Source organism: Arvicola amphibius, chromosome 15, assembly GCF_903992535.2.
Source record: "Arvicola amphibius chromosome 15, mArvAmp1.2, whole genome shotgun sequence".
In the NCBI taxonomy this organism is placed as follows: Eukaryota; Metazoa; Chordata; class Mammalia; order Rodentia; family Cricetidae; genus Arvicola; species Arvicola amphibius.
The window spans coordinates 49926146-49952673 of NC_052061.1; the positions used below are offsets into that span (position 1 = coordinate 49926146).

General features: G+C 47.3%; 1 protein-coding gene and 1 non-coding gene across 2 annotated transcripts in view; one reads left to right on the forward strand and one right to left on the reverse strand.

The window, feature by feature from the left end:
• Positions 1–26528, reverse strand: part of Abcb10 (ATP binding cassette subfamily B member 10) — a 36684-nt gene that overhangs the window by 7275 nt on the left and 2881 nt on the right. The window contains exons 2-10 of the mRNA XM_038312897.1: positions 16555–16755; positions 15508–15710; positions 12692–12826; positions 10904–11050; positions 9768–9903; positions 7503–7598; positions 6044–6253; positions 3144–3223; positions 1006–1186 (exon numbers count right to left, since the gene is read on the reverse strand). Of these exons, the coding sequence (XP_038168825.1) occupies positions 1006–1186; positions 3144–3223; positions 6044–6253; positions 7503–7598; positions 9768–9903; positions 10904–11050; positions 12692–12826; positions 15508–15710; positions 16555–16755 (1389 nt within the window). The remainder of the gene's footprint in view (positions 1–1005; positions 1187–3143; positions 3224–6043; positions 6254–7502; positions 7599–9767; positions 9904–10903; positions 11051–12691; positions 12827–15507; positions 15711–16554; positions 16756–26528) is intronic.
• On the forward strand, positions 4649–4789 carry LOC119802364. The gene has a single exon (XR_005283383.1). It is a non-coding gene; the product is annotated as a small nucleolar RNA SNORA43 (small nucleolar RNA).

Consider the following 26528-nt stretch of genomic DNA (forward strand, 5'->3'; position numbering starts at 1 on the left):
AACAACATTTTTGTGGTGATATGAATATAAATGATCCTCACTGACTCATATATTTGAATGCTTCATCGCCAGGGAGTGTCTGAAAAGGATTAGAAGGATTAAGAGCTGTGCCCTTGTTGGAGGAGTGTTGCTGGGGGTAAGCTCTGAGGTTTCAAAAGCTCACACCAGTGTCTCTCTCTCTCTCTCTCTCTCTCTCTCTCTCTCTCTCTCTCTCTCTCTCTCTCTCTCTCTGCATTGGATCAAGACTCAAGATGCAAAGCTCTCAACTACATTTCCAGCACCATGCCTGCCTGCCGCCATGCTCCCTACCATGATGATAATGTTATTACCCTCTGAAACTGTAAGCAAGCTCCTAATTAAATGCTTTCTTTTTATAAAAGTTGCCTTGGTCGTGGTATCTCTTCGCAGAAACAGAACAATAACTAAGAGAGCTTTTGATATTTGGTTTCTTTGGGATAGTCTCCTTTTCCTCGGGCAGGTCATCATCTTCCACTTTGTCACGGCTCCTTTTTATTCCCCTGCGCAGCACATCTCTTCTCAGACGGAAACAGAGGCTGTCACTGGGTACTATACGGCAGTCTCAGGGAAGTTGTGGGCGGGAAGGATGAAGGGATTTTCCTATGTTCGTCTAGAACTCTCCACTGGACTGGAGAGATGGCTCAGGGGTTAAGAGCACTGGCTGCTCTTCCAGAGGTTCTGAGTTCAATTCCCAGCAACCACATGGTGGCTCACAACCATCTGTAATGAGGTCTGGTGCCCTCTTCTGGCCTGCAGGCATTCATGCAGGAGGAACACTGAAAACATAATAAATAAATCTTTAGTAAAGAAAAACAAAGGAAGGAAGGAAGGAAGGAAGGAAGGAAGGAAGGAAGGAAGGAAGGAAGGGAGGGTGGGTCGGACGGAGTTCTGGGAACCAGGCAAGAATTTCTTGCTTCTGTTACACAGCAGGGCAGTTACACACCTGGCAGGAGTGAGCCAACAAATAAGGAGTCAAGAACCACATACCAGATAGAAGGATGCCCTTCTCCCCGACCACAGTGCTGAAGCCCTGTGGGAAGCTACGGATGAATTCCGCAGCATTGGCCACCTCTGCTGCCCTCTCCACCTGCTGGGCTGTGACTGAGGACGGGTTGTCAGCACCATAGGCAATGTTTTCTGCGACAGAGCAGGAAAACAGGACTGGCTCCTAGGATTGGAAACACAGCACATTTGTCAGAAACTTCAGGCAGGCACCATGGGTACCAAGGAGCTGAGGACAGGCCTCAGCCAAGAGAGACACACGGTCCCAGAACAAGAGCTCTGCCCGGCGGCCCTGATCTTCTACAACCTTACCTAGCCAATTTTATTTCAGTTTTTTCAATTATCTTATGTGTTCTTAATTTTTTTGATTTCTTTTTTATTGTTTTTATTGAGCTATACATTTTTCTTCACTCCCCTCCCTCCTCCTCCCTTTCTACTCTCTCCCATGACCTACACACTCCTAATTTACCCAGGAGATCTTGGTTTTTTTTCTCCTTCCTATGTAGATACATGTATACCTCTCTTAGGGTCCTCTAAGTTGGCTAGGTTCTCTGGGGTTGTGGACTGTAGGTTGGCCTTTTCTTTGCTTTACGTCTAGAAGTCACTTATGACTGAGTATATATTATATTTGTCTTTCTGGGTCTGGGTTACCTCACTCAATATGTGTTTTTTTTCTAGATCCATTCATCTATATACAAATTTCAAGGTGCCATTATTTTTTCCACTGTGGAAATGTACCACATTTTCTTTATCCATTCTTCGGTTGAGGGGCGTATAGTTGTTTCCAGGTTCAGGCTATTACAATAATGCTGCTATGAACACAGGTGATCAAATGTCCTTGTGGTATGATTGCGCCTCCTTTGGGTATATGCCCAAGAGTGGTATTGCTGGGTCTTGACATAGATTGTTTCCTAATTTTCTGAGAAATCGCCATACTGATATCCAAAGGAGCTGTACCAGCTTGCACTCCGACCAGCAATGCAGGAGTGTTCCCTTTACCCCACAACCTCACCAGCATAAGCTGGAGTGTTTTTGATCTTGACCTAGTCAATTTTAAAAGCTCCAGTTTAGGGGCTGGCAAAATGTCTCAGGAGATAAAGGTGCTCATTGTTAAGTCTGACAACCCGAGTTCAATGAGTTCATTCCTTGAACTTACACAGTGAAAGGAGAGAGCCAGATCCCCTAAGTTGTCATCTGACCTCCATGTGCACACTGTGGCATGTGCACATACACATGTATACAAACAAATAATGCAACTTAAAAATAAGGCATCAGTTTACCATGAACAAGACCAACTTGATCTGTCGTGTTCACCACACTGTGGAAAGGAGACCCCAAGATGGTCCATGACATCCCTGTCAATCTCAGCCCCTCCTTTAGGGCTAGCAAGGCCTGAAAGACTCCAATCCAACTGTCTACCGTCCATTACAGATAAAGGGCCCATGGAAATCCATGCTTTCTGACATACAACCAGACACAACCACAGCATTCTGACAGAGCCCTGGGAAGCATACCTGCCTCTAGTCTCTCCTCTGCCCTCATGATGCACATGCGCACATGGGTGTCTAGTCAGCGTCCATGGCTGCACCATCCAACCTAGCACAGGAGGGGCCCCCCAGAGTGCAGGAACGGAAGGTGTGAGTGTTACTACAGGGTGCACAGTGGTGAGAGAAACTGGATGTGATACAGTTTTGTTGCTCCACGCAGTCCTGAGCAAGCAGCTTCATGAAAAGAAAGCACGCTTGATTCCCACGCCCAGGCACGGGGAACTGGGAAGAACAGTGAGAGCTTGAGACTCTCCTCCCTCTAGACCTCTACGCTGCAAAGGAGCATCAGCCTCAGCTCTCAATAAAAAGTCAGTGCTTCAACTGATGAAGTATTGGTTTGTGGAATGGGTGTGATCCATCTGGAAGTCTCGGTCCCTCTCCTGAGTAAAATGAGACCAAAAGAAGCAAAGAAAGATGGGGATGGTGACACATGCCTTTAATCCCAGCACTTGGGAGGCAGAGGCAGGCAGAGCTCTGAGTTCGAGACTATAGAGTTCCAGCACAGCCAGGAGTCAGGAAAGGACAGGAAAAATAGCTTCAACAAAAGTGAGATGCAAGGGAAGCCTGTCTTCTTACCTGACTGACTGTCCCAATCTTAGATCTCAGCCAGACGGGGTTTAGCTGACGAATGTCGTGGCCATCAAGACTGACTGTTCCTGTGGGGTTGAGGGGGGTGGCAAGAGGTCACCAGAGGTCAGGGTTGATAACCAAGTGAACACAGAAAGGACCCAGTGGTAACATTCCAGGTATTTTCCACCTCTCTCTGTCTCTCTTTCTCCCCCTCCCCCTTTCTTTCTTAGACAGGATCTCTTGTAGCCTAGATAACTTCAAACTCACTATGTAGCCAAGGATGATCTTGAACTTCTGATCCTCCTTTTTCTATCCAGAATTATAGAAGTGTGACAAATAGTGATTGATACCTGTCCCCCTAAGGCTGTACTGGGGATCAAATCCAGAGTTTTATGCTAAACAAGCAGTCTACCAATCAATCCACATCCTCAAACTGCAAGCAATTTTCAGAGACTAAACATACACTCCGGACTTGGAGTGTGGCTAGCAGGGAAGTACTCACAAGGGCCTGGGCTCCATCACAACCACCAAAAACAAAAACAAAACAAAACAAAAAAAACCCACTTTCCTGGTTTCCACATGGAACCCAAAACCAACAAGGTTTGGACTTTAAGAGCAAGGGGGGGCCTCTGGAAGGTCTGACCAACCAGGCCACCTTCCTGAGTCTGCAGGTTGCTGGAAGCTGGGCAACCTGATAACATTAGTATTCCATGAATCTGATGTCTTATGCAGAGCTTGGATTACAAAGAGAATTGTCTGGACAGGGGAGCACACAGCACCTACTGGCTAGCAGTCCGCATGGCAGCCTTCTGACTCTACAGTCTCCTGATCATGTCAGTATCAGAAGAGACTGTAAGGCCTGGTTGGGGGGGGGGGGAGTTCTATAAGTGTTCTGCAAGTGAAAACGGAGTCTATTTCGCCACTCCATTTAAGATTATGCAGGACATGTATACTATGACTGAATGAGACAGTGTCATACCTGTTTTCTAGATCCAAAAATTAAGGTTCATGCACAGATCATCTACTCTAGGCAAGGAAAGGGAAAACTATATAAAATAACACACATTTGCTCTTAAAGGGGTGATGTAATCCAACTGGAAACATAGCTGGGCACAGGGGTGCATGCCTTTGATCCCAGCACTCTGAGAGATGCAGACAGAGCTCTGCGAGTTCCAGGCCAGTGAGAGCTACATCATAAGACCCTGTGTCAAAAAAGAAAAGAAGGAAGAAGAAAACACAAACCAAAACTGGGGGAAAGTCAATAGAAAACTATCCGGGTCGGGGGAACGGCTCAGGAAGAAGAGGTGAAGACCTGCATCCAATAAAGTACATGATAGATTACAAAAAAAAAAAAAAAAAAAAAAATCATACTCGATCCAGGCCTCTAATCCCCGCTACTCAGAAAGCTGAGGCAGAAGGATCACAATCTCAAGTCAGTCTGCAAAACTTAGTGAGAACGTGCTTCTAAAGAACAGGGGGGTGGTGGTGCCCGGTGCTCCCGCCCTGAGGATGCTGTCCTAGACCTGTCGCATTACAGGCATAGCGCAGCTACTCATCTCTGCTGGGACTTCAGGGCGAAGGGCGAGGGGCTGTTTCTACACTCAGGGTTCAGAAGCCAGCGAGCACTAAGAATGGTTTACAGTCTGACATCTTACACAGCCATGGTGAGGTGGTACTGGGGCGTGGTTCTGATGCCACTGGCCAGATCCCAATGTCAGAGACCTCAAGGGTTCACCAATAGGCGCATGGTTAGCTACTTAGCAAGACAGAACTTTAGAGTTGGGGGATGGGTGGAAACTGGGTTTTTGGGGGAGGTCACTCAGACTGATCAGGAAATACAAGAAATTATCCTAAAAAAAAAAAATCCCAGCATTTAGAGGCAGCACAGGCAGTTCCCCATGAGTTCAAGGCCATCCTGGTCTACAGGAAAAATTCCTACTAGGTCAGAACAATTTTAGCAGCATCACCACCACGTGGAAATGGACCCCTGGTCACCAGGTTAACTATGTATAAAACAACTAAGGAAGTGGGCATGGTGGGGCATGCTTGGAATCCTGGCACTCAGGAGACAGTGGCAGGAGGATTGTTACAAGTTTGAGGTTAGCCTCATCTACATAGTGAGTTCCAGGCCAACCCTGTCTTTAAAAACCTAATAACAACAACAACACAAACAAAAAACCAGATAGGAACAGTCTGGAGGCAGAAGCATCAGAAGACCATTGCTACCTGAGCACATGACACAGCAGTGTCCCAGTGTGGGCACAGAACACTGCACAGCACCCTTGGCTGCTGGCACTGAGAGCTGCTGGGCACAGTCTTGCTGACAGTGCTGGCTAGTTGTATATCAACTTGATATAAACTAGAGTTATTTGAAAGGAAGGAACGTCAATTGAGAAAAGCCCTCCATAAATCTAGCTGTAAGGCATTTTCTTAATTAATGATTGATAGGGGAGGGCTATAATGATTGATGGGGGAGGGCCCAGCCCACTGTGGGTGGTGCCACCATCCCTGGGTTGGTGGTCCTGGGTTCTATAAGAAAGCAGGCTGAGCAAGCCATGGAGAACAAATCAGTAAGCAGCTCCCCTCCGTGGTCTCTGTGTCAGCTCCTGTCTCCAGGTTCCTGCCCTGTTTGAGTCCTTGTCCTGACTTCCTTTGATGATGAACCGCAATGTTGAAGAGTAAGTCAAATAATTGTTTTATCTCCAACTTGCTTTTTGGTCCATTTGTTTTGTTGTAGCAACAGAAACCCTGAGACACTGACCCACATCCAACAGTAGGGACGGAGGGACACGCTGTGAGTGTGGAAACCAGAGCACTACACAAGTCTCCTCCAGGAGCGATCTAGCCTGGGCATGGGTGAGAGCAGGCAACAGGACAGTACACAAACAGCCCAGGACGCCACCTACCAGACACAGGGTCATACAACCGCAGCAGGAGGGAGACCACCGTCGATTTTCCGGAACCACTAGGGCCAACCAGAGCTGTGACAGATCCAGATGGGATGGAAAGGCTGAAATCCTGGAACACGGACACTTCTGGGCGAGCAGGGTACGTGAAGTGCACGTTTCTAAACTCCAGGGCACCCTGGAAGCTTTTCTCGTCTAACACAGTCCCCTCTGGAACACAAGAGAGAATACAGAAATATAAAAATGGAGCTCCTGGCGGAACACGGCTCCCTCAGCTGTCCGAAGTGAACAGAAACGGTTGTCCTCCCCCAACACAGTTCATGCTGGAGCACACATGCCTGCGTGCTGGAGGGGCAGGCCTGTGTGCTGGAGGGGCAGGCCTATGTGCTGGGCTTATCGTGTATAGAATAATGTGCATACAGTCTTGTGTGACCTTACAAACATGAGGTGCCACCTTTCCTTAGGAGGATTTTAAGGCTGTACACATAGCCTGCTCAAGTTAAGTGCTGTGTGGAGATTCACTCTTGGGGCAATATGCTTCCCACTCGGTAACTCTTACCCCTTCTTCCCTTCCTCCCTCCCTCCCTTCCTTCCTTCCTTCCTTTTAGAGGAAGGGTTTCTCTGTGAAACAACCCTAGCTGTCCTGAAACTCACTCTGTAGATCAGGCTGGCCTCAAACTCACAGAGATCCTCCTGCCTCTGGGGCTAAAGGCGTGCGCCACCACTGCCCAGATCAACTCAGTGCCACTGCACTCAAGTAGCTCCTTTGCAGAGCTCTTCCTACCCCGAATAAACATCTTGAAAGCACAACAATGAGGGTTGCGTGGGAGCCAAAGGGGGTCAAAGGTTTGCTTAGCCCAGTGTGACCTCGGCCTGCTATGGAGCCCACTTCTCATCACTGGATTTCATGCCTTAGCTTCCGTCACACTGGACAGAACCACGAGCCTACTCACTGCACTGCAGGCACCTAGCAACGTGCAGGCTCCCTCGAGTGCTGAGTGCTGTTACTTCACCCCACATCTCCTACAGCTCCAGGGACGCTGATGGCGAGGAAGGAGGAGATGGCCCTTGCCACTTATCACCCCAAATGTCAAGAAATGTAAAGCCTTTTATTCATCTTCTTCCAACCCCTCACAAATGTCAGAATCTCTAAGAAGAGTCTAGAAAACCACCTGGGTGTTCCTGTTGACACCAGGCCTGCTTGCTGCCGGGCCTGCCCTTGGTGCTAACGACTGGCTGCAGGCGCAGATGCCAAGTCCTCGGCCCCCCATTTCCAGGTCATTCCCGGAAGTGTGCCCACCAGTGTCCCGTGGGAATCCCCACCTTTCTTCTCCCTGCTCTGAAGCAGAGGCCACCTCGTGGCAGTGGCCCACTCTCTGAGGAGGGCAGAATACTGCTCTAACTGTCCAAATCTTGCTTTTTAAAACCCCAGCAGAGAAGAGCCCCATCTCAGACCCACCATTAAAAGGCATTTGCGGCTGTCTCTCCAGCAGCTCCCAGAGTCGCCCACCAGCGCCCAGGCCTTTCATCAGCTCCGAGTAGAATGAACTTAGACCTAAAGACAGGAAGAGTCCATCGTTAGCTGACAAGAAAGGCCACATGCTTCTCCTGTCCTGGGGAGTCCTGGCAACTGTGGCTGTCAACATGAAGTCTGCCACTCTCACTGAAGGAGCTCTGGCTGGTGCTAGCTGCTCCGTCCATCCACCTTTTACCCTAGCTCACCTACAGTTTCTCTTTCTCAGGCTTCCCAGATTGCTAATAACGAAAGGGAAACTTCTATGTGACCACACTGATCGCCAGTGAGAAATCACAGTACTGCAAGGAAAGCGACCTCCTCAGACTGCTCAGTAAGCGTCTCACGGGGGCCAACTCCATGTGAACTGAAATTCCAAGAGAAAAGATTCTACAGGGGCTATTAGGCCATGGGAGACATTGAAGAATCTTAAGTGTGCATTAATAAGGTTAAGAAAAAAGCCAGAAGCTGGGCGGTGGTGGCGCACGCCTTTAATCCCAGCACTCAGGAGGCAGAGGCAGGTGGATTTCTGAGTTCGAGGCCAGCCTCGTCTACAAGAGCTAGTTCCAGGACAGGCTCTAGAAACTACAGGGAAACCCTGTCTCGAAACCCCCCCCCCAAAAAAAAACCCAGCCAGAAAACGCTGCATGCTTTATTGATTCCAACTCCATGACACCTGAAATCTTCAAAGCTATACAGAGAGTAAAAAATGATCTGTGGATGCCAGGGGTGGAAGAATTAACAGCTGGAAGTGGAAATACACAGGGCAGCAAAGGCAGCTCGTTTGTGAGATTATAATGGTGAATCCAGGACAATACACATCTGTCCAGTCCTGTTATATAACACCAGGAACTAAGCCTAACGTTAGCTTTGACGACTATGTGTCAATGTGGGCTCAGCAACTGTGTAACAAATGAGCCACTCTGGGTAAAAGAATGACTGTCCTGAAACTGGGGTGGGGAAATCTCTGTAAATGCAACAGTGTTGCTTTTGAGAAATCATTCTAAGACCTCTGTGTATTCTGAGCCAGCCTGGTCTACATGGCAAGTTTTAGGATAGCAAAGACTACATAGAGACTTTGTCTCAAAAAAAAAGTTGAGTATGGTGGCCAACATTGGTAATCCCAGTACTTAGGAGACTGAGGAGGACAGATCTCAAAGCCAGCCTGTGCTATAAAGCAAGGCTCTCAATTTAAAAAAAAAAACCCAAATATTTAGATTTATTTAACTATTTATGCGTATACCAATGTACAAATGCAACTTTCAGCTTTTCTCAGAGAACCCTCTCCTTGTAGCAAACAGCAGTGAATACAGAGACTCAGCTAAGATGCTAAAATTCAGCAAGAAATCCAGTTGGGAGCTCAGCCCTAAACAGGGTATTTATATCGCCCACCACCACCAAGGCTTAGGAACATTTGCTAGAGCAAGGAGACAGGAGGAAGGGCTGTGAAACTCCATCTTCTGGGCATGACATGCCACTGCAATCGTGAATTCACAGGAGCTGTGGCTACAGACGCTAGGTCTGAAAGAGACCAGCACTACAAAGGACAAGAAAGGGTCCTACCGCTCATTGCTGAATTCCTGGCTACCAGCAGGTTCTGGGATAGCCGTTACCCACGGGTGAGCCTCCCAAGCTCAAGGGGTAGCTCTAAACCCAGAATCACACTCTGAGTCCAGACCAAACTCCGTGGGACACAAACAAGAAAACGTTCATGAGTGTGGGGAAGAGATCTGTGGAGAAGAGGAACTGAGAAGGACAGAGGTGAAGAGACGGCTGGGGAAGTAGAATGACCTAGTACGTGGGATGTAGAAAACTGTCATAGAACAAAACAAAAAGAACAGAAATGACAAAAACTTACTACTAATTCTGAGGAAGAGAGAAGGAAGAGAGACTGAATATGGAGAGGTTAAAACTCAGGGCAGCAAAATGTGTGAGGCGAAACTCTCACCATGCAGGCCCAGGGTCTCCACTCCGTCAACCACCCCCTTTCCCTGGGTACCGGGAGACACAGTCCATAACGGCAGGCTGGGAAACACGGCTCCCCCATAGCCCTGAGCTGTGGAAGGACACGAGGGCCCCAGCCCAACAGGGAACCCACTCATCCACTCGTGCGACTTCACTTCTGCTGAAGGGACTGGCACAGCAAGACCAGCTGTTCAGGGGGGGCCTGGTTTTCAGTGTGTACCCACAAAGCCTGTTTATGTGATATACCTCCAATGCTCAATCCAACCCAGAAGGCGTACATGAGGAAGGAAGAGAGCTCGCCCACTGTCATGTGGGCGCTGCCCATCAGCAGGCCCCCCTTGTACAGGACAGACAGCACGATCAGGTTTCCAGAGAGCCCAGCCTACAGGAGGAAAAATAAGAAATGGTCAGTAGGAACTAAGGCCTCTAGGAACCCAAAAGTATAAACCAGGCCTCTGACTCCCCCCTTTTTTTTTTTTTTTTTTGGTTTTTCGAGACAGGGTTTCTCTGCAGCATTTTTTTTTTTTTTTTTTTTTTAGAGCCTGTCCTGGAGCTAGCTCTTGTAGACCAGGCTGGTCTCGAACTCACAGAGATCCGCCTGCCTTTTATTTATTTATTTTTTGATGTTTGAAATACCTTTTTTATATTTTTTTAATCGGTTTCTATTGAGCTCTATATTTTTCTCTGCTCCCCTCCCTGCCTCTCCCCTCCCTTTCAACCCTCTCCCATGGTCCCCATGCTCCCAATTTACTCAGGAGATCTTGTCTTTTTCTACTTCCCATGTAGATTAGATCCATGTATGTCTCCCTTAGAGTCCTCATTGTTGTCTAGGTTTCTTGGGATTGTGATTTGTAGGCTGGCTTTCTTTGATTTATGTTTGAAAACCACTTATGAGTGAGTACATGTGAGAACTGTCTTTCTGGGTCTGGAGTACCTCACTCAAAATGTTTTCTAGGTTGTTTCCAGGTTCTGGCCATGACAAACAAAGCTGCTATAAACACAGTTGAGCACATGTTCTTGTGGCACGGTTGAGCATCCTTTTGGTATACACCCAAAAGTGGTATGCTGGGTCTTGAGGAAGGTTGTTTCCTAACTTTCTGAGAAATCGCCATACTGACATCCAAAGGGGGCTGTACCAGCTTGCACTCCCACCAGCAATGCAGGAGTGTTCCCTTTACCCCACAACCTCTGCAGCATAAGTTGTCATCAGTGTTTTTGATCTTGGCCATTCTTTTCTCTGAGTCCACTTTCTTGTTCTCCTCTTCTTCCATAAAAAGAGTTTAAAGTCCAAGTCATTGTTAGAGTTGAAGTAACCCACGTCTACTGTGCAGCCACAGAATGAAAACCTCCTGCAATCCCACTGTCCACAGTGATCTACTTACTGCTCCAAAGAAGCCGGCTCGTGCAAAGGCCTCCTTCCGTGCTAGCTGCAGCAACTGGTCCACGTGACCGCTGTACTTCTCCACTTCCATCATCTCCTTCCCAAAAGCTCGGATGGTTCTTATGTTCCCAATACGTTCCTCAGCTAGCTATGAGAATTCAAACACACGACAAGGGGCTGGAAAGATGGCTTCACAGTTAAGAATACTTGTTGCCCTTGAAGAGGACCTAGGTTTGATTCCCAGCACCCACGTGTGGTTCACAACTGTCCTAACTCCAGTTCGAGAGGATCTGATGCCTTCTTATTTCCATGTAGACCAAGCACACATGTGGTGCACAGACATACATGCAGGCAAAACACTCACACATAAAACACACACTCACTCATACTCATGGTGAAAGGAGGTGTGTCGCATTGCAACAGGCAGCAAAATTAAAATGTGGTTCTTGTTCAATATGCTGCCAAGGGAAGGCTGGATGCAAAGCACAGCCAAATAAGATCACATAGCAGAGAGCAAAGAAGAGTCCCCCTTGCTGTCAGAAAAGTGTAAACTGCAGGGCGGGAGAGACTCACAGACAGTTAGGAGTGCTTACTGTTCTTGCTGAGGAACTGAGCCTGGGCGCAGGAACCTCAGTTGAGTGGCTTACAGCTGCCTGCATCTCCAGCTTCAGGGAGACAAATGCCCTCTTCTGGCTTCTGAGAGTATGTGCAGGTATGGGTGCACACACGCGCACACACACGGATGATACACACACACACACACACACATACGTCTCCAAACACTTTAGAAAGACAGGTAGAAAGACTAAACCACAAAACAGTAATGACATTAACTCTGAATTATTGAAGATTATCTGGATTTTAGATTATCTGGAATTGTGGACAGATAGGATTATCTATACTTAAATTGCTTAATATTTTCATATTTCCAATTACAAAAAAGCATGCTTTTTAAAACATGAAAATACAAGTTATTTTGGGTTTTAAAAGATAGTGCTGGGCTGGGGAGATGGCTCAGCTGTAGAAAGCATGTAATGTTATCGTAGAGGACTCTTAGCACCCACATCAGGTACTATACAATGTAACTCCAGCTCCAGGGGTATAATGCCCTCTTCTGGCTTCTGGGAATAACTGAATTTATGTTTACCTATACCATATAGATTATAGATATATAAAATAAATCTCTTTTTTCGAGAAAAGACAGTGCTACGCAATCCGTTTTACTGAATTAATGATGGACATGGTGCCAGCTAGACATTTTTTTCCCAAAGTACAATAGTTTCCTTTTTTAAAAAAATCTTTTAAGAAAAAGGTCTAAAGAGGGAGCCTAGGCTAGTCTCAAACTCATGCTCCTGCTTCACGCTCCAAAATGCTGAGTTTACAGGTGTGTCTCACCACAGGTGGCATATGAGCCTTTTGTCCTACCAGGAGCAGTGAAAGAAAACTGAGAACTTGATGCCAGCAAGGTATGGAAGTTCACAACTGTAATCCTAGCACTTGGGGGACAGAGGCAGGAGGATTGCCATGATCTGAGGCCAGCCTGGGCTATACAGTGAGCTCCAGGCCAGCTTGGACTATACAGCAGATTGGACATGTTGTGGGGTAAACAGCAAGCCAGGAGTAGAGCATTTCACATCTGTACTGAGGTTTACTGAGAGGAAAGGAAGGCATTTGCTGCTTGTCTCTCTCCCTGGGGCTGGGCTGGGAAGGGGCACACCTTGCACATCATGCATTCTGCCTGTTGCTCTGAGCCCCACACCTAGACAACATACACACGGGAGGTCAGTACCTGTGTGGCTTGTGCCAAAGAGTCCTGTGTGGCTTTGGACAGTTTCCGTAGATATCGCCCATAAATCACAGCGAGGATAGAGATTGGAGGTACCACGCTCAGAACAAAGGTGGCCAGACTGGGTGACACAAAAAACTGTCAAGAACAAAAGTCAAGAGCATGTGTTTCTTGTGACAAGGTATCCTCAGACCTACAGTGCACAGGCAGGAAGACTCTGTCTCTGGGCCATGCCTCCTGTTTGGGTTGGATTTTCCTGGCATCTTTAATCCTTATAAACCCGACATCAAAGCTGAGTTTGATGACACAAGCCTTTAAATCCCAGCACTCAGGAGGAGGCAGAGGCAAGTGATCTCTATGAGTCAGAAATTAGCCTTGTCTACATAGTGAGTTCCAGGCCAACCAGGTCTATATACTGAGACCCTGCCTCAACATCAAAACGACCACAAAACTCCAGGTGGGCATACTACCAAGAAGAACAGTTGCTGCAACTGTTGAAGATATAAATGAGGGGCTGGAGAGATGGCTCAGAGGTTAACAGCACTGACTGCTCTTCCAGAGGCCCTGGGTTCAATTCCCAGCAACCACATGGTGGCTCACAACCATCTATAATGAGATCTGGTGCCCTCTTCTGGCATGCAAGTATACAGGGAAGAAATGTTGTATACATAGTAAATAAATAAATCTTTTTTTTTAAAAAAAAGAAGATTAAATGACATATCCTCTGGCCAATTCTCATATGCTCTAATATGCCAGACACATCTTCAGCAGCAGAGAGAGGGACGCGATGGAATGAGGGCTCAGCAGAGAGGCCTAATCTGCTCTACACCGGTCAAAAGACATCATGAGTTCTAAACTTGGCCATAATCACCTTAGGGCCCTGAGTGTCCAGAATTTTTCCCATCTAGATCAAGAAGTCAGAGAAGTCACCAAAACACTCCGCATCATACATAGCTGAAACAGAGATCTGAATACAACCGCCATAGGTTAGAGTGGGGGAACTACTTCCAGGGTTCAGCAGCCTAGAGCCAGTAGGCCAGGTTTGGTCAGTTTAACCACAAGAGTGGCTCAAAGAACAAGAACCTTTTGGTTTTGTTTTTCGCTGTTGTTGTTTTGTTTGCTTTTTCAGACAGGGTTTCTTTGTGTAGCCCTGAAACTCACTCTATAGACCAAGTTGTTCTCAAACTCACAGAGATCCATCTGCCTCAGCTTCCAAAGGTATGAGCCACCACCACCCGGCTTAAATGCTTGGATTTTTGTTTTGTTTTTTTGGAGACAGATTTTTCTCTATGCAACAGCCCTAGATGTCCTAGAACTTGCTTTGTAGTCCAGGCTGGCCTAGAACACACAGAGGTCCACCTGCCTCTACAAGAACCTTCCGAAATAGCAGATTAGACTCCCTCAACTCTGCAATGTGGTGATTGTTTTAAATGGTGCAGGTGACTCTGCAATTCATTATTAAAATGTGCCAAATCTCACTTGCACAGAAGATAATATCAATGGCACAGGGGCTCCTAAAGTTGCAGTGTAACACTGAAGACTGCAGTGTGGAGTTGCAGTGTAACACCGAAGACTGCAGTGTGGGGCTGCAGTGTAACACCGAAGACTGCAGTGTGGGGCTGCAGTGTAACACTGAAGACTGCAGTGTGGAGTTGCAGTGTAACACTGAAGACAGCAGTGTGGGGCTGCAGTGTAACACTGAAGACCGCAGTGTGGGGCTGCAGTGTAACACTGAAGACTGCAGTGTGGAGTTGCAGTGTAACACTGAAGACTGCAGTGTGGGGCTGCAGTGTAACACTGAAGACAGCAGTGTGGGGCTGCAGTGTAACACTGAAGACTGCAGTGTGGAGTTGCAGTGTAACACTGAAGACTGCAGTGTGGAGTTGCAGTGTAACACTGAAGACAGCAGTGTGGGGCTGCAGTGTAACACTGAAGACTGCAGTGTGGAGTTGCAGTGTAACACTGAAGACTGCAGTGTGGGGCTGCAGTGTAACACTGAAGACTGCAGTGTGGAGTTGCAGTGTAACACTGAAGACTGCAGTGTGGAGGTAAAAGACAGATTGGCTAATTGTTCATCTATCTCTTACTCTCAGATCATAGTTCTGCTAAGTAATTGGCAATGCATTTTTTATATCCCTTCCCTTGCTTTGGCTTGGTTTTTGTTGTTTGTTTTTTAATGTTCTCTCATATTACCAAGGTTAACTTCAAACTAGTTTGTGTAGCCAAGAATGACCTTAAATTCCTGATTCTCCTGCCCTGTCTAGGAATATGCCAGCACACTAGCGTTATACGGTACTGGAGATTGAACCCAGGGCTCAGCGCCTGCTGGGGAAGCCCTCTGTCAACTGAATTACAATCTTTGCCTTTTATTCTTGTCCCATGAACATTAAGGTCATACTCAGAAGCTACTCAGGCCAGCAGGGATGGCTGGAAAACAAACACTACCTGGAGAGTGAGCTGGGGTGGGCTGAGCCATCAGAGATGAGCAAGACAGCTATACAACACAGAAAATGAGGTCTACACTCCTTAAACCTGACACTTGGTGCCCAAAGGGGCTCTTTGGCCTGACATTCTTGGCTGTCTTCACACCCTGGTCTTATACATCTTCAGGAAAAGCCATACTTCAGATTAATACTTACTCAAGAGAGATATAAGCCAGGCCAGGAGAGATAATCCCCATGTCCTGTCCCCACAGTCTGGGGCAATGTTCTTGGTTCTATATGCTTACAAAATGACAAGAACATCTCAAGCCCCTCATGCTCAAAAGCCTGGCCCCGAGAGCCCTGACAGAAAGCACCAAGAGGAAACGGCTGACGTACCATCATGCCAACACCAACCGAGGCCTGAGCCCCAGCCCTAAGTCCATCAGAGAGGTTTTCAGTCACTGAGCGCCCCAGGAGTGCAGTATCTGAGGAGAGGCGGTTAATCAGTTCTCCTGTGCGGGTCTTATCAAAGAAAGCAACCTCTTGCTTTAGGACGGAGGAGAAGAGTGAGGTGCGCAGCCTGTTCACAATGCTCTGACCTGCAAAGCAAACACAGCAGCTAACAATGAATGCAGTCACCTGTCCCGCCAGGAGCTGTTTATACATCCTGTTGTTAAAGCCAGTTTGTAGACTAAGCACATCAACTCCGTGGATCCTGGCGTGGGAGGGACTCATACAGGCCAGCTCGCTGACTTCCTGTTACTAGCTATAGACTGTGGGCACAAGGGGAGGAGACCATGATAAAGGCAAAGGGGCTAGCGAGGCAATTCAGCAGATACAGGCGCTTGCCATGTAAACCCGACGACCCGAGTCATCAGAACCCTCAAACTGACAGAACTGACTCCAGAACGTTCTCCTCTGCCTGGCTGCACATGTATGTGAACATACCATAACAACAATAAAAATGCATTTTAATTTTTTGAAAAAAGGCTCCTTGACATGTGAGGAGCATCATATACCCACAATGCCAATCTGCTCATGACTGGCTGCCCTTATAAGAATTGCAGTTTGCAATGGCAGGAAGGGGTCAGTCACCTAGAGACTGTCTCACTAGCCATGTAGACATGGAATGCAGTCCTAGGCTGCCAGCCCTGGGGCGGTTCCCTGCTTGCTAAATAAACCTTTCTAAAGAAATGCCACTCAACTTCCCATCCCAGTAGCTACACAGCATGAGTTGCTTTTACTACCTGCTCAACCCTGACCACACAAAAGTAGAGAATGTACTGAATGATCCCAACGCCATCTTGGTGGAATGTGGGATCTGTCCCCAGCAAATGCAATATCAGGAAGAGACTGGGGCCTGGAGCTGTGACACTCGAAGCCCTGATACTACCCCAGGCCCTCTGTCATCTTTGAGACGAACCCCCGCCTAATGAGACTGACCTGAAGACTGCATGAGGTAGACACGAACGGCATTCGCAGCAGCACCACAGAGGAACACACAAGTGAGTCCGGCACAGAGGCGAGTCAGGCTCTCACCAAAGTCCCCGCTCGGGTCGGTGTAAATGACATCAATGATCTTCCCCAGGAAGAAAGGGGCAGACATGGTGACAACACTGGACACGGCAAGAAACCCAACGGCAGCTGGAAAACAGGAGCAACACTCAGAACACATAGTACAGCACAGCTCAGCACAGGGCAGGGGTGGAGCACAAAGGGCCTCAGATCACCAACACTAGCCTCAGGGGCTGGGCTTTCTCTTCTCTCATCTACCGGCCTGACCAGATGGCTTCAGGTTAAGAGCAAGAAGCATGGCTGTGAGGGAATGTGTGTGCCCAACCAGCAAGAGGATGTTATGGTTTGTGTATTCCTTCCTCGCTAAGAGAGCCTGAGGCTAACCGCGGACATTTGTCTGGCTTCCCTCTTGTCTTCTGGTCTTAGTACTCATTTCAGATCCTGCTTCTCCTGAATTCCTGCTACTCCTCGGCATCTAACTACACCTCAGCTTGATTGTCAGACTATCCAGGGAATGTTTATCTGTTGTGTATGAGGGAGGGGAAGATTTTTTGAGACAAGGTCTAACTCTATAGCCTAGGCTAACTTCAAACTCACAATGTAGTTCAGGTTAACCGTGAACTTCCTGTGACATACCTCAGCTTCCTGAATGATGAGATTATAGGTATACACCACTGCTCCTGGCTTAATGTTCTTGACTATGGTTAGTATTTCAAAGTCTCTATGTAAGCTTTAGAGAGCAGTGCCTGGGATCCACTTTGCGTGTGGTATGTCCCTTCTTAGTATCATTGCTCTGCGGAATACGGCATGAAATGACAATAATCAGGAAAATAATTATCCATGTAACTAAACAGCAGGTGGGGGGGCAGAGGGTTATTAAAAAGGTGGAGCCAAGTATGGTGATGAACACCTGTAATCCTTGCATTTGGGAGGCAGAGGCAGATCTCTGAGTTCAAGACCGGCTTGTTCTACATAGTAAGTTTCAAGCCAGCCAGGACTACATAGTTGGCTAAAAAAAAAAAAAAATTAAGAAAATCCATTTAGAAAGAACACATATGGGCTGGAGAGATGGCTCAGAGGTTAAGAGCATTGCCTGGTCTTCCAAAGGTCCTGAGTTCAATTCCCAGCAACCACACGGTGGCTCACAACCATCTGTAATGAGGTCTGGTGCCCTCTTCTGGCCTGCAGGAATACACGCAGAGAGAATGTTATATACATAATAAATTAAAAAAGAAAAGAACACATATCACAGACAACCACATTCATACAAAAAGGAATATAAAATCCTAAGACCGGCAATTTTTTACTCATGAGACTGGCAAAGATTACACGCTTAGGACGTTGGTGAAGATGTAGGAAGGAGGCTCTCATCGGGGGAAATAAGCAGCGGTACTGATGGAGGAGCCACGTTTACACCAGCGACGAGTGAGATCCCAGGTGCAGAATCCCCTCGAACAGCAACGGACTTTCTGAGAATTCTTACAAACCTGCCACGTGAAGTACGGAAAATAAATCTAAGGACGTCAGATTATAACACTAATTATATCAGCAAAAGAATCAGTATCCTAAACACCCACCTAAAAGCTGAACCTACTATAAAGAATTTATAAATATTAAGCCACCAGTGTAAGGAATGAGGTAACTCTTTGGGTATCTACGTGGAACAGTTCAGTAAGATATACCGTGGGAGCTGAACCTGGTGACACAGAGCTGATATCCAGGAGGATGAGGCTGGAGAATCACAAGTTCAAGTCTAACCTCAGCTACACAGTGAGTTCAAGACCAGTCTAGGCAATTTAATGTTTCAAAATAAAGAGAATTTTCGATGTAGCTAAGTGCTAGAGCATGTTTGAAATCCTAGGTTCAATCCTCAGTACTGTTAAAGCAGAGAAAGACAGACACACAGACAAAGATACATGATTTGTTAAAAACAAGTCCTAGATAATAATATTAGCATCTGGCTGGGCAGTGGTGGCACATGCCTTTAATCCAGGCATTTGGGAGGCAGAGACAGGCAGATCTCAGTGAGTTCAAAGCTGGCCTCCTGGTCTACAAAGTGAGTTCTAGGACAGCCAGTACTGTTACACAGATAAACCCTGTCTCGGAAAAAAAAAATACTAACATCTGTTGAGTGTTTTCCTCTTTTTTCTTTCTTCAGAGTTTTAATGAGTACAGAACTTTTTCTTTCTGTTTTTTTTTTCCCAGTTTTTTGAGACAGGGTTTCTCTGTGTAGCCCTGGCTATCCTGGAACTTGTTCTGTAGATCGGGCAGCGATCTACCTGCCTTTGCCTCCCAAGTGCTGGGATTAAAGGTGTGTGCCAACACTGCCTGGTGAGTACGGAATGGGTTTGGAAGAATCTTAAGAAAGAGCAGAAGAAATAAAAAAATGAAAAATAAAAATACACGAAAGGAAGGAAGGAAGGAAGGAAGGAAGGAAGGAAGGAAGGAAGGAAGGAAGCGAGCAGCAAACCAGGTTCCTTTTAAGAGCAGTGCTGTGTCTGGGCAGAGGGTAGATCTGCTGCCTCTGGGCTTCTTTGGTTTGGGACAAGAAACCTCTTAGGAACCTTGCTGGTTTATGGCAGACTGCTGGTGAATCTGGGAAGAGTTCCCTTGCCCCATCTGTAGAGCATGGGTGCTTCTTTCTCCTTGGTTTAATGCTCACTCTTCAGCTAAAGGGGTCATTCTAACGTAGCCATGACAGAGTATGAGCCAGCATGGTGGTCTGAATGGGAATGACCCCCAGACTCCTGTGTTTGAGTGCTTGGCCATAGATAGTGGCACTATCAGGAGGTGTGGCCTCAGTGGAGTAGATGTGGCTTTGTTGGAGGTGGTGTGTCATTAGGGGATGGGCTCTGAGGTCTCAGAAGTTCTAGCCACGCCCGGTGTGGCATTCTCTTCCTGCTGCCTGCAGATCTAGATATAGAACTCTCAGCTCCTTCCCCAGTACCATGTCTGCCTGCCTGCCAACATGCTTCCCACCATGATGATAATGGACTGAACCTCTATACTGTAAGCCAACCCCAATTCATGTTTTCCTTTTTGAGAGTTACCATGGTCACAGTGGCTCTTCGCAACAATAGAAATCCCTAACTAAGACGGAAGTTGGTACCAGGGACTGACCATGCTTTTGTTTGGAGGAATGTGGACTTTGGTATTTTGGATTAGAAAAGCAGTTGAAACTGGGTGGTGGTGGCACACGCCTTTAATCCCAGCATTTGGGAGGCAGAGACAGGTGGATCTCAGTGAGTTCGAGGCCAGCCTGGTCTACAAAGTGAGTTCCAGGACAAGCTCCAAAGCTACAGAAAAACCCTGTCTACAAGGGGGAAAAAAAAGCAGTTGAGTGCTTTAAATGGGGTTTAATGGGCCATCCTAGTAGGAACATGGAAGACAGTGGTACTGAGGGTGATCTGAACTGTGGGGCCCTGGCTTCTGGCTCAGGAGTCAGAGGAGAAAAATGCTAATATGGAGCCTAGAGATCATTCTTGGGATATTATGGTGAAAATGTGGCTGCCTTTTGCCCAAAAACTCTTCTTGAGGCTAAATTGAAAAGTTTTTGGATTAGTTACATTGGCAGAGGAGATTTCAAAGCAGCCTCGTGTGAACGCTATCATCTGGGGATCAGTGCGCGCTCTTCTGAAGATCTATTATGAACAGGAACAAGCTGAGGGAATTACAACATGTACAACTTGAGGAGAAAAGGAGCATCAGGAAGTGGAATGGAACTAAATCCTATGTTCAAGGAGATAAACAGATTAAAGGCCAGTCAGGTCCACAGAGCAAATTCCAGGACAGCCAAGCTTGAAGAAAACAATGGAAAACAGAAGCTGGTGAAGATGTAATTAAACGAGGGGGCGAATTCCAGCCTCAGCGGTATGATTCTGGCTTCATAGTCAAAGACAGAAGAAAGTGATTATGTAATCTCCCTCCTTGGCCAAGGAAAGCTGCTGAGGCCAGCTGTGTGTCAGGGGAGGCCCCTAGAGACCACTGTGTGAAGTTGCAAAGGGGAAGCCTGGATTGCCTCGGAGACCCCAGGTAGTTGGAGGTGCCAGAGTCACGGGAAAGTTACGAACAGGGACGGGAACCAGCCCAAGAGAAAGAAGCGTGCTGCAGTCAACAAAGCTGAAAGGAGTTGGAGATCTGAAGAGCATTTGACATCAGACATTGAGATGTAGACTTTGGAGTTTGCCTAGATGATTTTCACTCTTGCCCTGGTCCAGTATTTCCTCATTATGCTCCCTTTCCTCCCCTTTTGAAAGGTAATGTACATCCTGTGCCCCTATGTGTTAGAAGTATGTGATTTGTCTCCACTTTGATTTTACAGGGGATTACAGTTAAGAGATGACGTGGGTCTCAGAAGAGACCTTGAACTTTGGACTTTTAAACAATGTTGAGACTGTTATAGACTATTGGGACTTTTGAAATTGGACTAAATACATTTCTGCATTGTTATGGCTGCAAGCCAAAGGGAGTGGAATGTGGTGGTTTAAATAGGAATAGCCCCAAATAGACTCATGTGTTCGAATGCTGGCCATAGGGAGTGGCACTACTGGGCAGTGTCCTTGTTGGAGTAGGTGTGGCTTTGTTGGAGGTGGTCTATCACTAGGGGGTCGCTAGGTATGCCACTTTGAGGTCTCAGAAGTTCAAGCCATGCCCAGTGTGGCATTCTCTCCCTGCTGCCTGAGAACTAAGATATAGAGCTCTCAGCTCCTCCTCCAGCACCATGTCTGCCTGCACGCCACCACACCTCCCACCATGACAATAATGGTATAACCCTTTGAAACTGTAAGCCAGCCCCAATTAAATGTTTTCCTTTATAAGAGCTGTCTTGGCCATGGTCTCTCTTTGCAATAATAGAAACCCTAACTATGAAAACCGGTGGGCAAGCAGAGCTCTAAAAGGGGGCAGCGGGGAGCAGGGACAGCGGCTTTTAAGCAGGCAATGTGCCTTGCTATCTTCATTCCAACGTCACCTCTTCAGAGGGCCAGCTCTGGAGCCTCACTTCAAATTAAGACATCTGAGGCTGCTTCCTGCCCTTCATCCGGCTGCTACCTTCCCTCCTGGAATTCTAAATGTTATCACTGACTCATTATTTATGTCTGTTTTGCTTGCTGCTTTGTAAGCCCACCACCCTCCCCTACAGCACACAGCAGGAACTCAGCCAATACTTACTTACTTACTGAATGAATGAATGAAGGGGCACACTGGACTTTGGCAAGGGAAGCAGGAAAGTATCTTACCAGAGCAAAGTCCTTTGCCAGCTCAATAAGGAAGGTCCTGGCCACTCAGAGAGTTCACACACCAGTTTTCAAAACTCATAATCAAGAGTGAAAAAAAAATCGGGGCCTGGAGAGATGACTCAGCAGTTAAGAGCACTTACTGCTCTTGCAGAGAACCCTTGTTCTCTCTATAAAGTTTGAGGTTATCTTAGGTTACATATCAGAAAGAAAGGAAGGAAGGAAGGAAGGAAGGAAGGAAGGAAGGAAGGAAGGAAGGAAGGAAGGAAGGAAGGAAGGGACAAGATAAGACATGGTCGTGCTATATGAGCTCTTGCTAGCCTGGAACTCACAGGCCAGTTAGACTCGAGCTTGCAGTGATCCTGCTGCCTCTGCCTCCCGAGAGCCAGGATCGCAGGCATTCCTGAACATGTTATGCAGACCAGGCCGGCCTCAGACTTGCAGTGGCCTTCCTGCCTCTGCCTCCTGAGTGCCGGGATCACAGGTGTGAACTACTATGCCAGGCTTCTTTAGTTTTCTGAATCACACGGAACACAAGCCTTTTGCAAGCTCTTACACAGTAATGGCAACTGTAAAAAGATGTGGGGGAAACCTGATGTGGCGAAGCACACCTGCAGCTCCAGAACTCAAAGGGAAGTTCAAGGCTAGCATGGTCTGCCCAGCCAGCCTCAGCGAGACAGAGTCTGAAAAAAAGGGGGTGGGGCTATTTAGTTAAATCCAAAATCATCCCAGTATAGCCCATCAACTTATTTATTAATTTATTCTTTTATTATTATTTTAATAGTCTTTTTAAGATTTATTTTTATTTTATGTACATGGTGCTCAGTCTACATGCACACCGGCATGCCAGAAGAGGGAATCAGATCCTATTATAGATGACTGTGAGCCACCATGTGGTTGCTGGGAATTGAACCAAGGCCTCTGAAGAACTTCCAGTGCTTTTAACTGCTGAGCTATCTCTCCAGCCCCAATTTATTGTGTTATTTAACAACATTTTAAAGATTTGCTTACTTTACTTTATATGTATGAATGCTTTGCCTACATGTATGTATGTGTACCACACGCATGTTGGAACCCGGAACTGGGGTTATGCATGGCTGTGAGCTACACACGGATGCTAGGAATCAAACCCAGGTCCTCTGTAAGAGCAACCAGTGCTGAGCCATCTCTCTAGGCCCAATTTATTTATTTTTAATCCTGTTTACACGTGTGTATGGGGGCCTGCAGAGGTCACAGCTGTCAGATCCCCAGGAGCTGAGTTTTAAGTGGTTGTGAACAGCCTGACATGGGTGCTGGGGATTAAACTCTGACCTTCTGGAAGGGTAATACACACTCTCAACCATTGAGTCTTCTCTCCAGTCCCCAATTTACTTACTTATTTTTGACACAGGGCCTCATGTAGACCAGGATATCCTCTAACTATGCAGCCAAGGATGACAATTCTTCTGCCTCTACCTCTGGCATACCTCTGGCATGTTGGGATTAGAGGTATGTGCCGACAGGCTAGGTTTTATGCAGTGCTGGGATCAAACGCAGGGCTTTGTGTGTGCTAGGCCAAGCACTCAGCCATCTGAGCTATTATATCTCAACGCCAAGCTTATTTTACTATTGTGTACCCCTATGCATTATAATCTGTGGTGGTTTGAAAGAAAAGGACCCCCACCCAAAGGCTCACAGGGAGTGGCCCTATTAGGCGATGTGACCTTGTTAGGTATGGCTTTGCTGGAGGAAAGGAAATGTCTCTGGGTACAAGCTGAGGTCTCAGATGCTCAAGCCAGGCCAGTGTCTCACATTTTCTTCCTGCTGCCTGCAGATCCAGATGCAGAACTCCCAGCTACCTCTTCGGCACCATGTCTGCATGTGTAACCACCATGCTTTGGTGAAATAATGAACTAAACCTCTGCATCGTAAATCGGCCCCCAGTTAAATGTTTTCCCTTATAAGAGTTGCCGTGGTTAAGGTGTCTCCTCACAGCAATAAAACCCTAAGACACGTCTGAATATAAATAAAATGGATTTTGGTCATCTGGATTCTTGGGATCATGGTTCTGTCATATGGGACTGTGGCATATCAGGTTCCAGCCCAAATCTGACCTGACTCTGTCACTTGGAATTCTCCACCTTCCCTCCACACCACAATGCAGCTTCTACTGCTGTTTCCTGACTGACGCTTTCAAACACCTGACCATTATCCTATTTCTACTGAGTCCTGGTGCCAGAGGGGTCAGAACAGTAAACGCAGATGGTGTCAGGTCCGCAGCATCAGTGTGGGAGGTCAGAGGCTGGGGCGTGGGGGTCCAGGAAAACTGCTTATAAAGAGACTAATGGCTCTCCTGCCAACATGTCTGACCTAACACAAGTCACTCAAATCCTCTATACCTCAGTTTCTCCTACTATAAATATGTAGGGCCATATTATACAGGCCATTATTTCTACACTGTATGGTGGCCAGACTTTCAGGCCACAGTCTGCACCTGCCACACAGAAGGTGGTCACCTAGCCTTTCCAGACAAAATGACACCATCCTAAACAAAGGGTCAGGATAGGCTAATGTCGCTCTGCTCCTTCTTTGTAATTTTGGGAGATCTTTGTTAATTTGGGGAAGAGGTGTTAATTCGGTCTACGTGACAGAGCAGGCATAGTTGCAGATGTGACTTAAGTCCCGCTACCCCTTAACAGAATGCTAATGAATTTCCCCCTCAGTTTACCTTTTGATATAAAGGCTGTTTGGATAATAAATGCCAGGTGATCTTCAGGATTTGAATGAACCCTAAGTCTCCCTCCCGATATTGCTGTGTGAACTGTGCCTCAATTATTCCCACGCCTCTACACTAGTCCAAGAGACAATTTATGTCAGGGCTGGACCTCGACATAAGTATCCAAACAACAACGGCACCTTCTCACAGAGCTGTCTTGAGCAGATTAGACACAGAAAGCACCTGGCACGGTGCCCAGTTGCCAGCAAGCAAGCATAGCAGCTGTATGTATCCTTATCAATCCTGCTGTCACTTCAGAAATGACCTGTGCAGTGGCTCGGTTCAGAGGTAACTCAGCTGTTCCATCTCAGAGACCAGGGGCTGGAAGGAAAAGGGCAAAAAGGCAGCTTCCTCAGGAGCGTGATGGCTGTCTGTGGACATGCTGGGTTCTGGGGGATCAGGGAGACACTTCCAGAGATGCTGTGGATGTGACAAGAACAGGGTGGAGGGCAGATGGGAGATGAAGGCCGAGCTGAGCTGGCCCTCGTGGAGGGAATATGGAGGCTGAAAACCTAGAATGAAGCTGAACAAGGAACAGGGGCTCAGGAAGTAACTCAGATCCCTGGAGCAGCCCCGACATGACAGGCTGTTCCTCTTGTCCCTTAGCCCTGTCCGGCTGGACCACAGCTCTGCCTGGGCATCAGGAAGCAGCAGCTGGAGACAGTCTCCATCCTTTCTACACTGTATTTCACTATGGTCACTCCACAGGCACAGCTATAAAAGTCAACCCACAAACTCAGCCGTAGTTCCAGGCAGGCATTGGCTTTCAAGAAAAGTCATTATTGAGCTGGGCAGTGGTGTGCACACCTTTAATCCCAGCACTCAGAAGGCAGAGGCAGGTGGATCTCTGTGAGTTTGAGGCCAGCCTGGTCTACAGAGTGAGTTCCAGGACAGCCAGGGCTACACAGAGAAACCCAGCCTTTACTGGTAATTCAGGAGAGCAGTAGACTCAAATCCTACATATCTGCACTGTCTGAAACATGCAGGGAAGAGAACAGAATGTACCATCCAACAGCCTAACTCTACTCTAGCTAAGAACCCGCTCTGCGAGCCCGGAGACCTAGTACTCTAAGTATCTGCTCATCTTGGGGCCCACTGCTCACTGGGACATCTGGGCCCTGGCCTCCTATCTGCTAAGCACACAGGAAGCCTGAACAAGTACCTCCTGTCTGCTCTGAGCATGTCCTGATGATTCTGGGCTCTGCATCTTCTGAGGTTCCTTGTGGCCAAAGTGATAAGAAGAAGACGTATCAGTGAGAAAAGGCTCTGGGTAGCACTGCAGACCCAGAGATATCAAGACAGCCAAAATCCTGAAGGAGCGGGCTGCCTGAAGAAAGAGCAATCATGCGACTTCTTCTCTGGACAAGTATCTGCAGCCATTTCAAACAGGAGGCCCTGTTTCCAAATTTTGGATTCTTAACATCAAAATCACCTGGGGAACAAACTGCTGAACAGTCGGGAAGGAAAGGTTATTATTCAAACACAACCGCAGTTTTGGGATGTTAACTTTCACTAAAATTAGAAAATGAACAACAGAAGCCAGGCAGTGGTGGCACAGGCCTTTAATCTGAACACTGGGGAGGCAGAGCAGAGGCAGGCAGATTACTGAGTTCAAGGCCAGCCTGGTTTACAGAGCGAATTCCAAGGCAGTCAGGGGGGCTACACAGTGAAACATCTCAAAAAACCGGGGGAGAGGGGGAGAGAGAGGGGGGAGAGAGGAGAGAGAGAGGAGTAGAGAGAGATAGCTCTTGCCTCTCTGCTCTCAGCTCTCTCTTCTCTATCCGCGGCTCTTCTCTCCTCATCTCTCGCGTCTCTTCTCTTCTCTCTCCTCTCTTCTCCTCTCTTTCATTCTCTCCTCTGCGCGCTCTCTTCCCTCTCCCTCTCTCTCCTCCCTTTCTTCTCGTCTCTCTTTC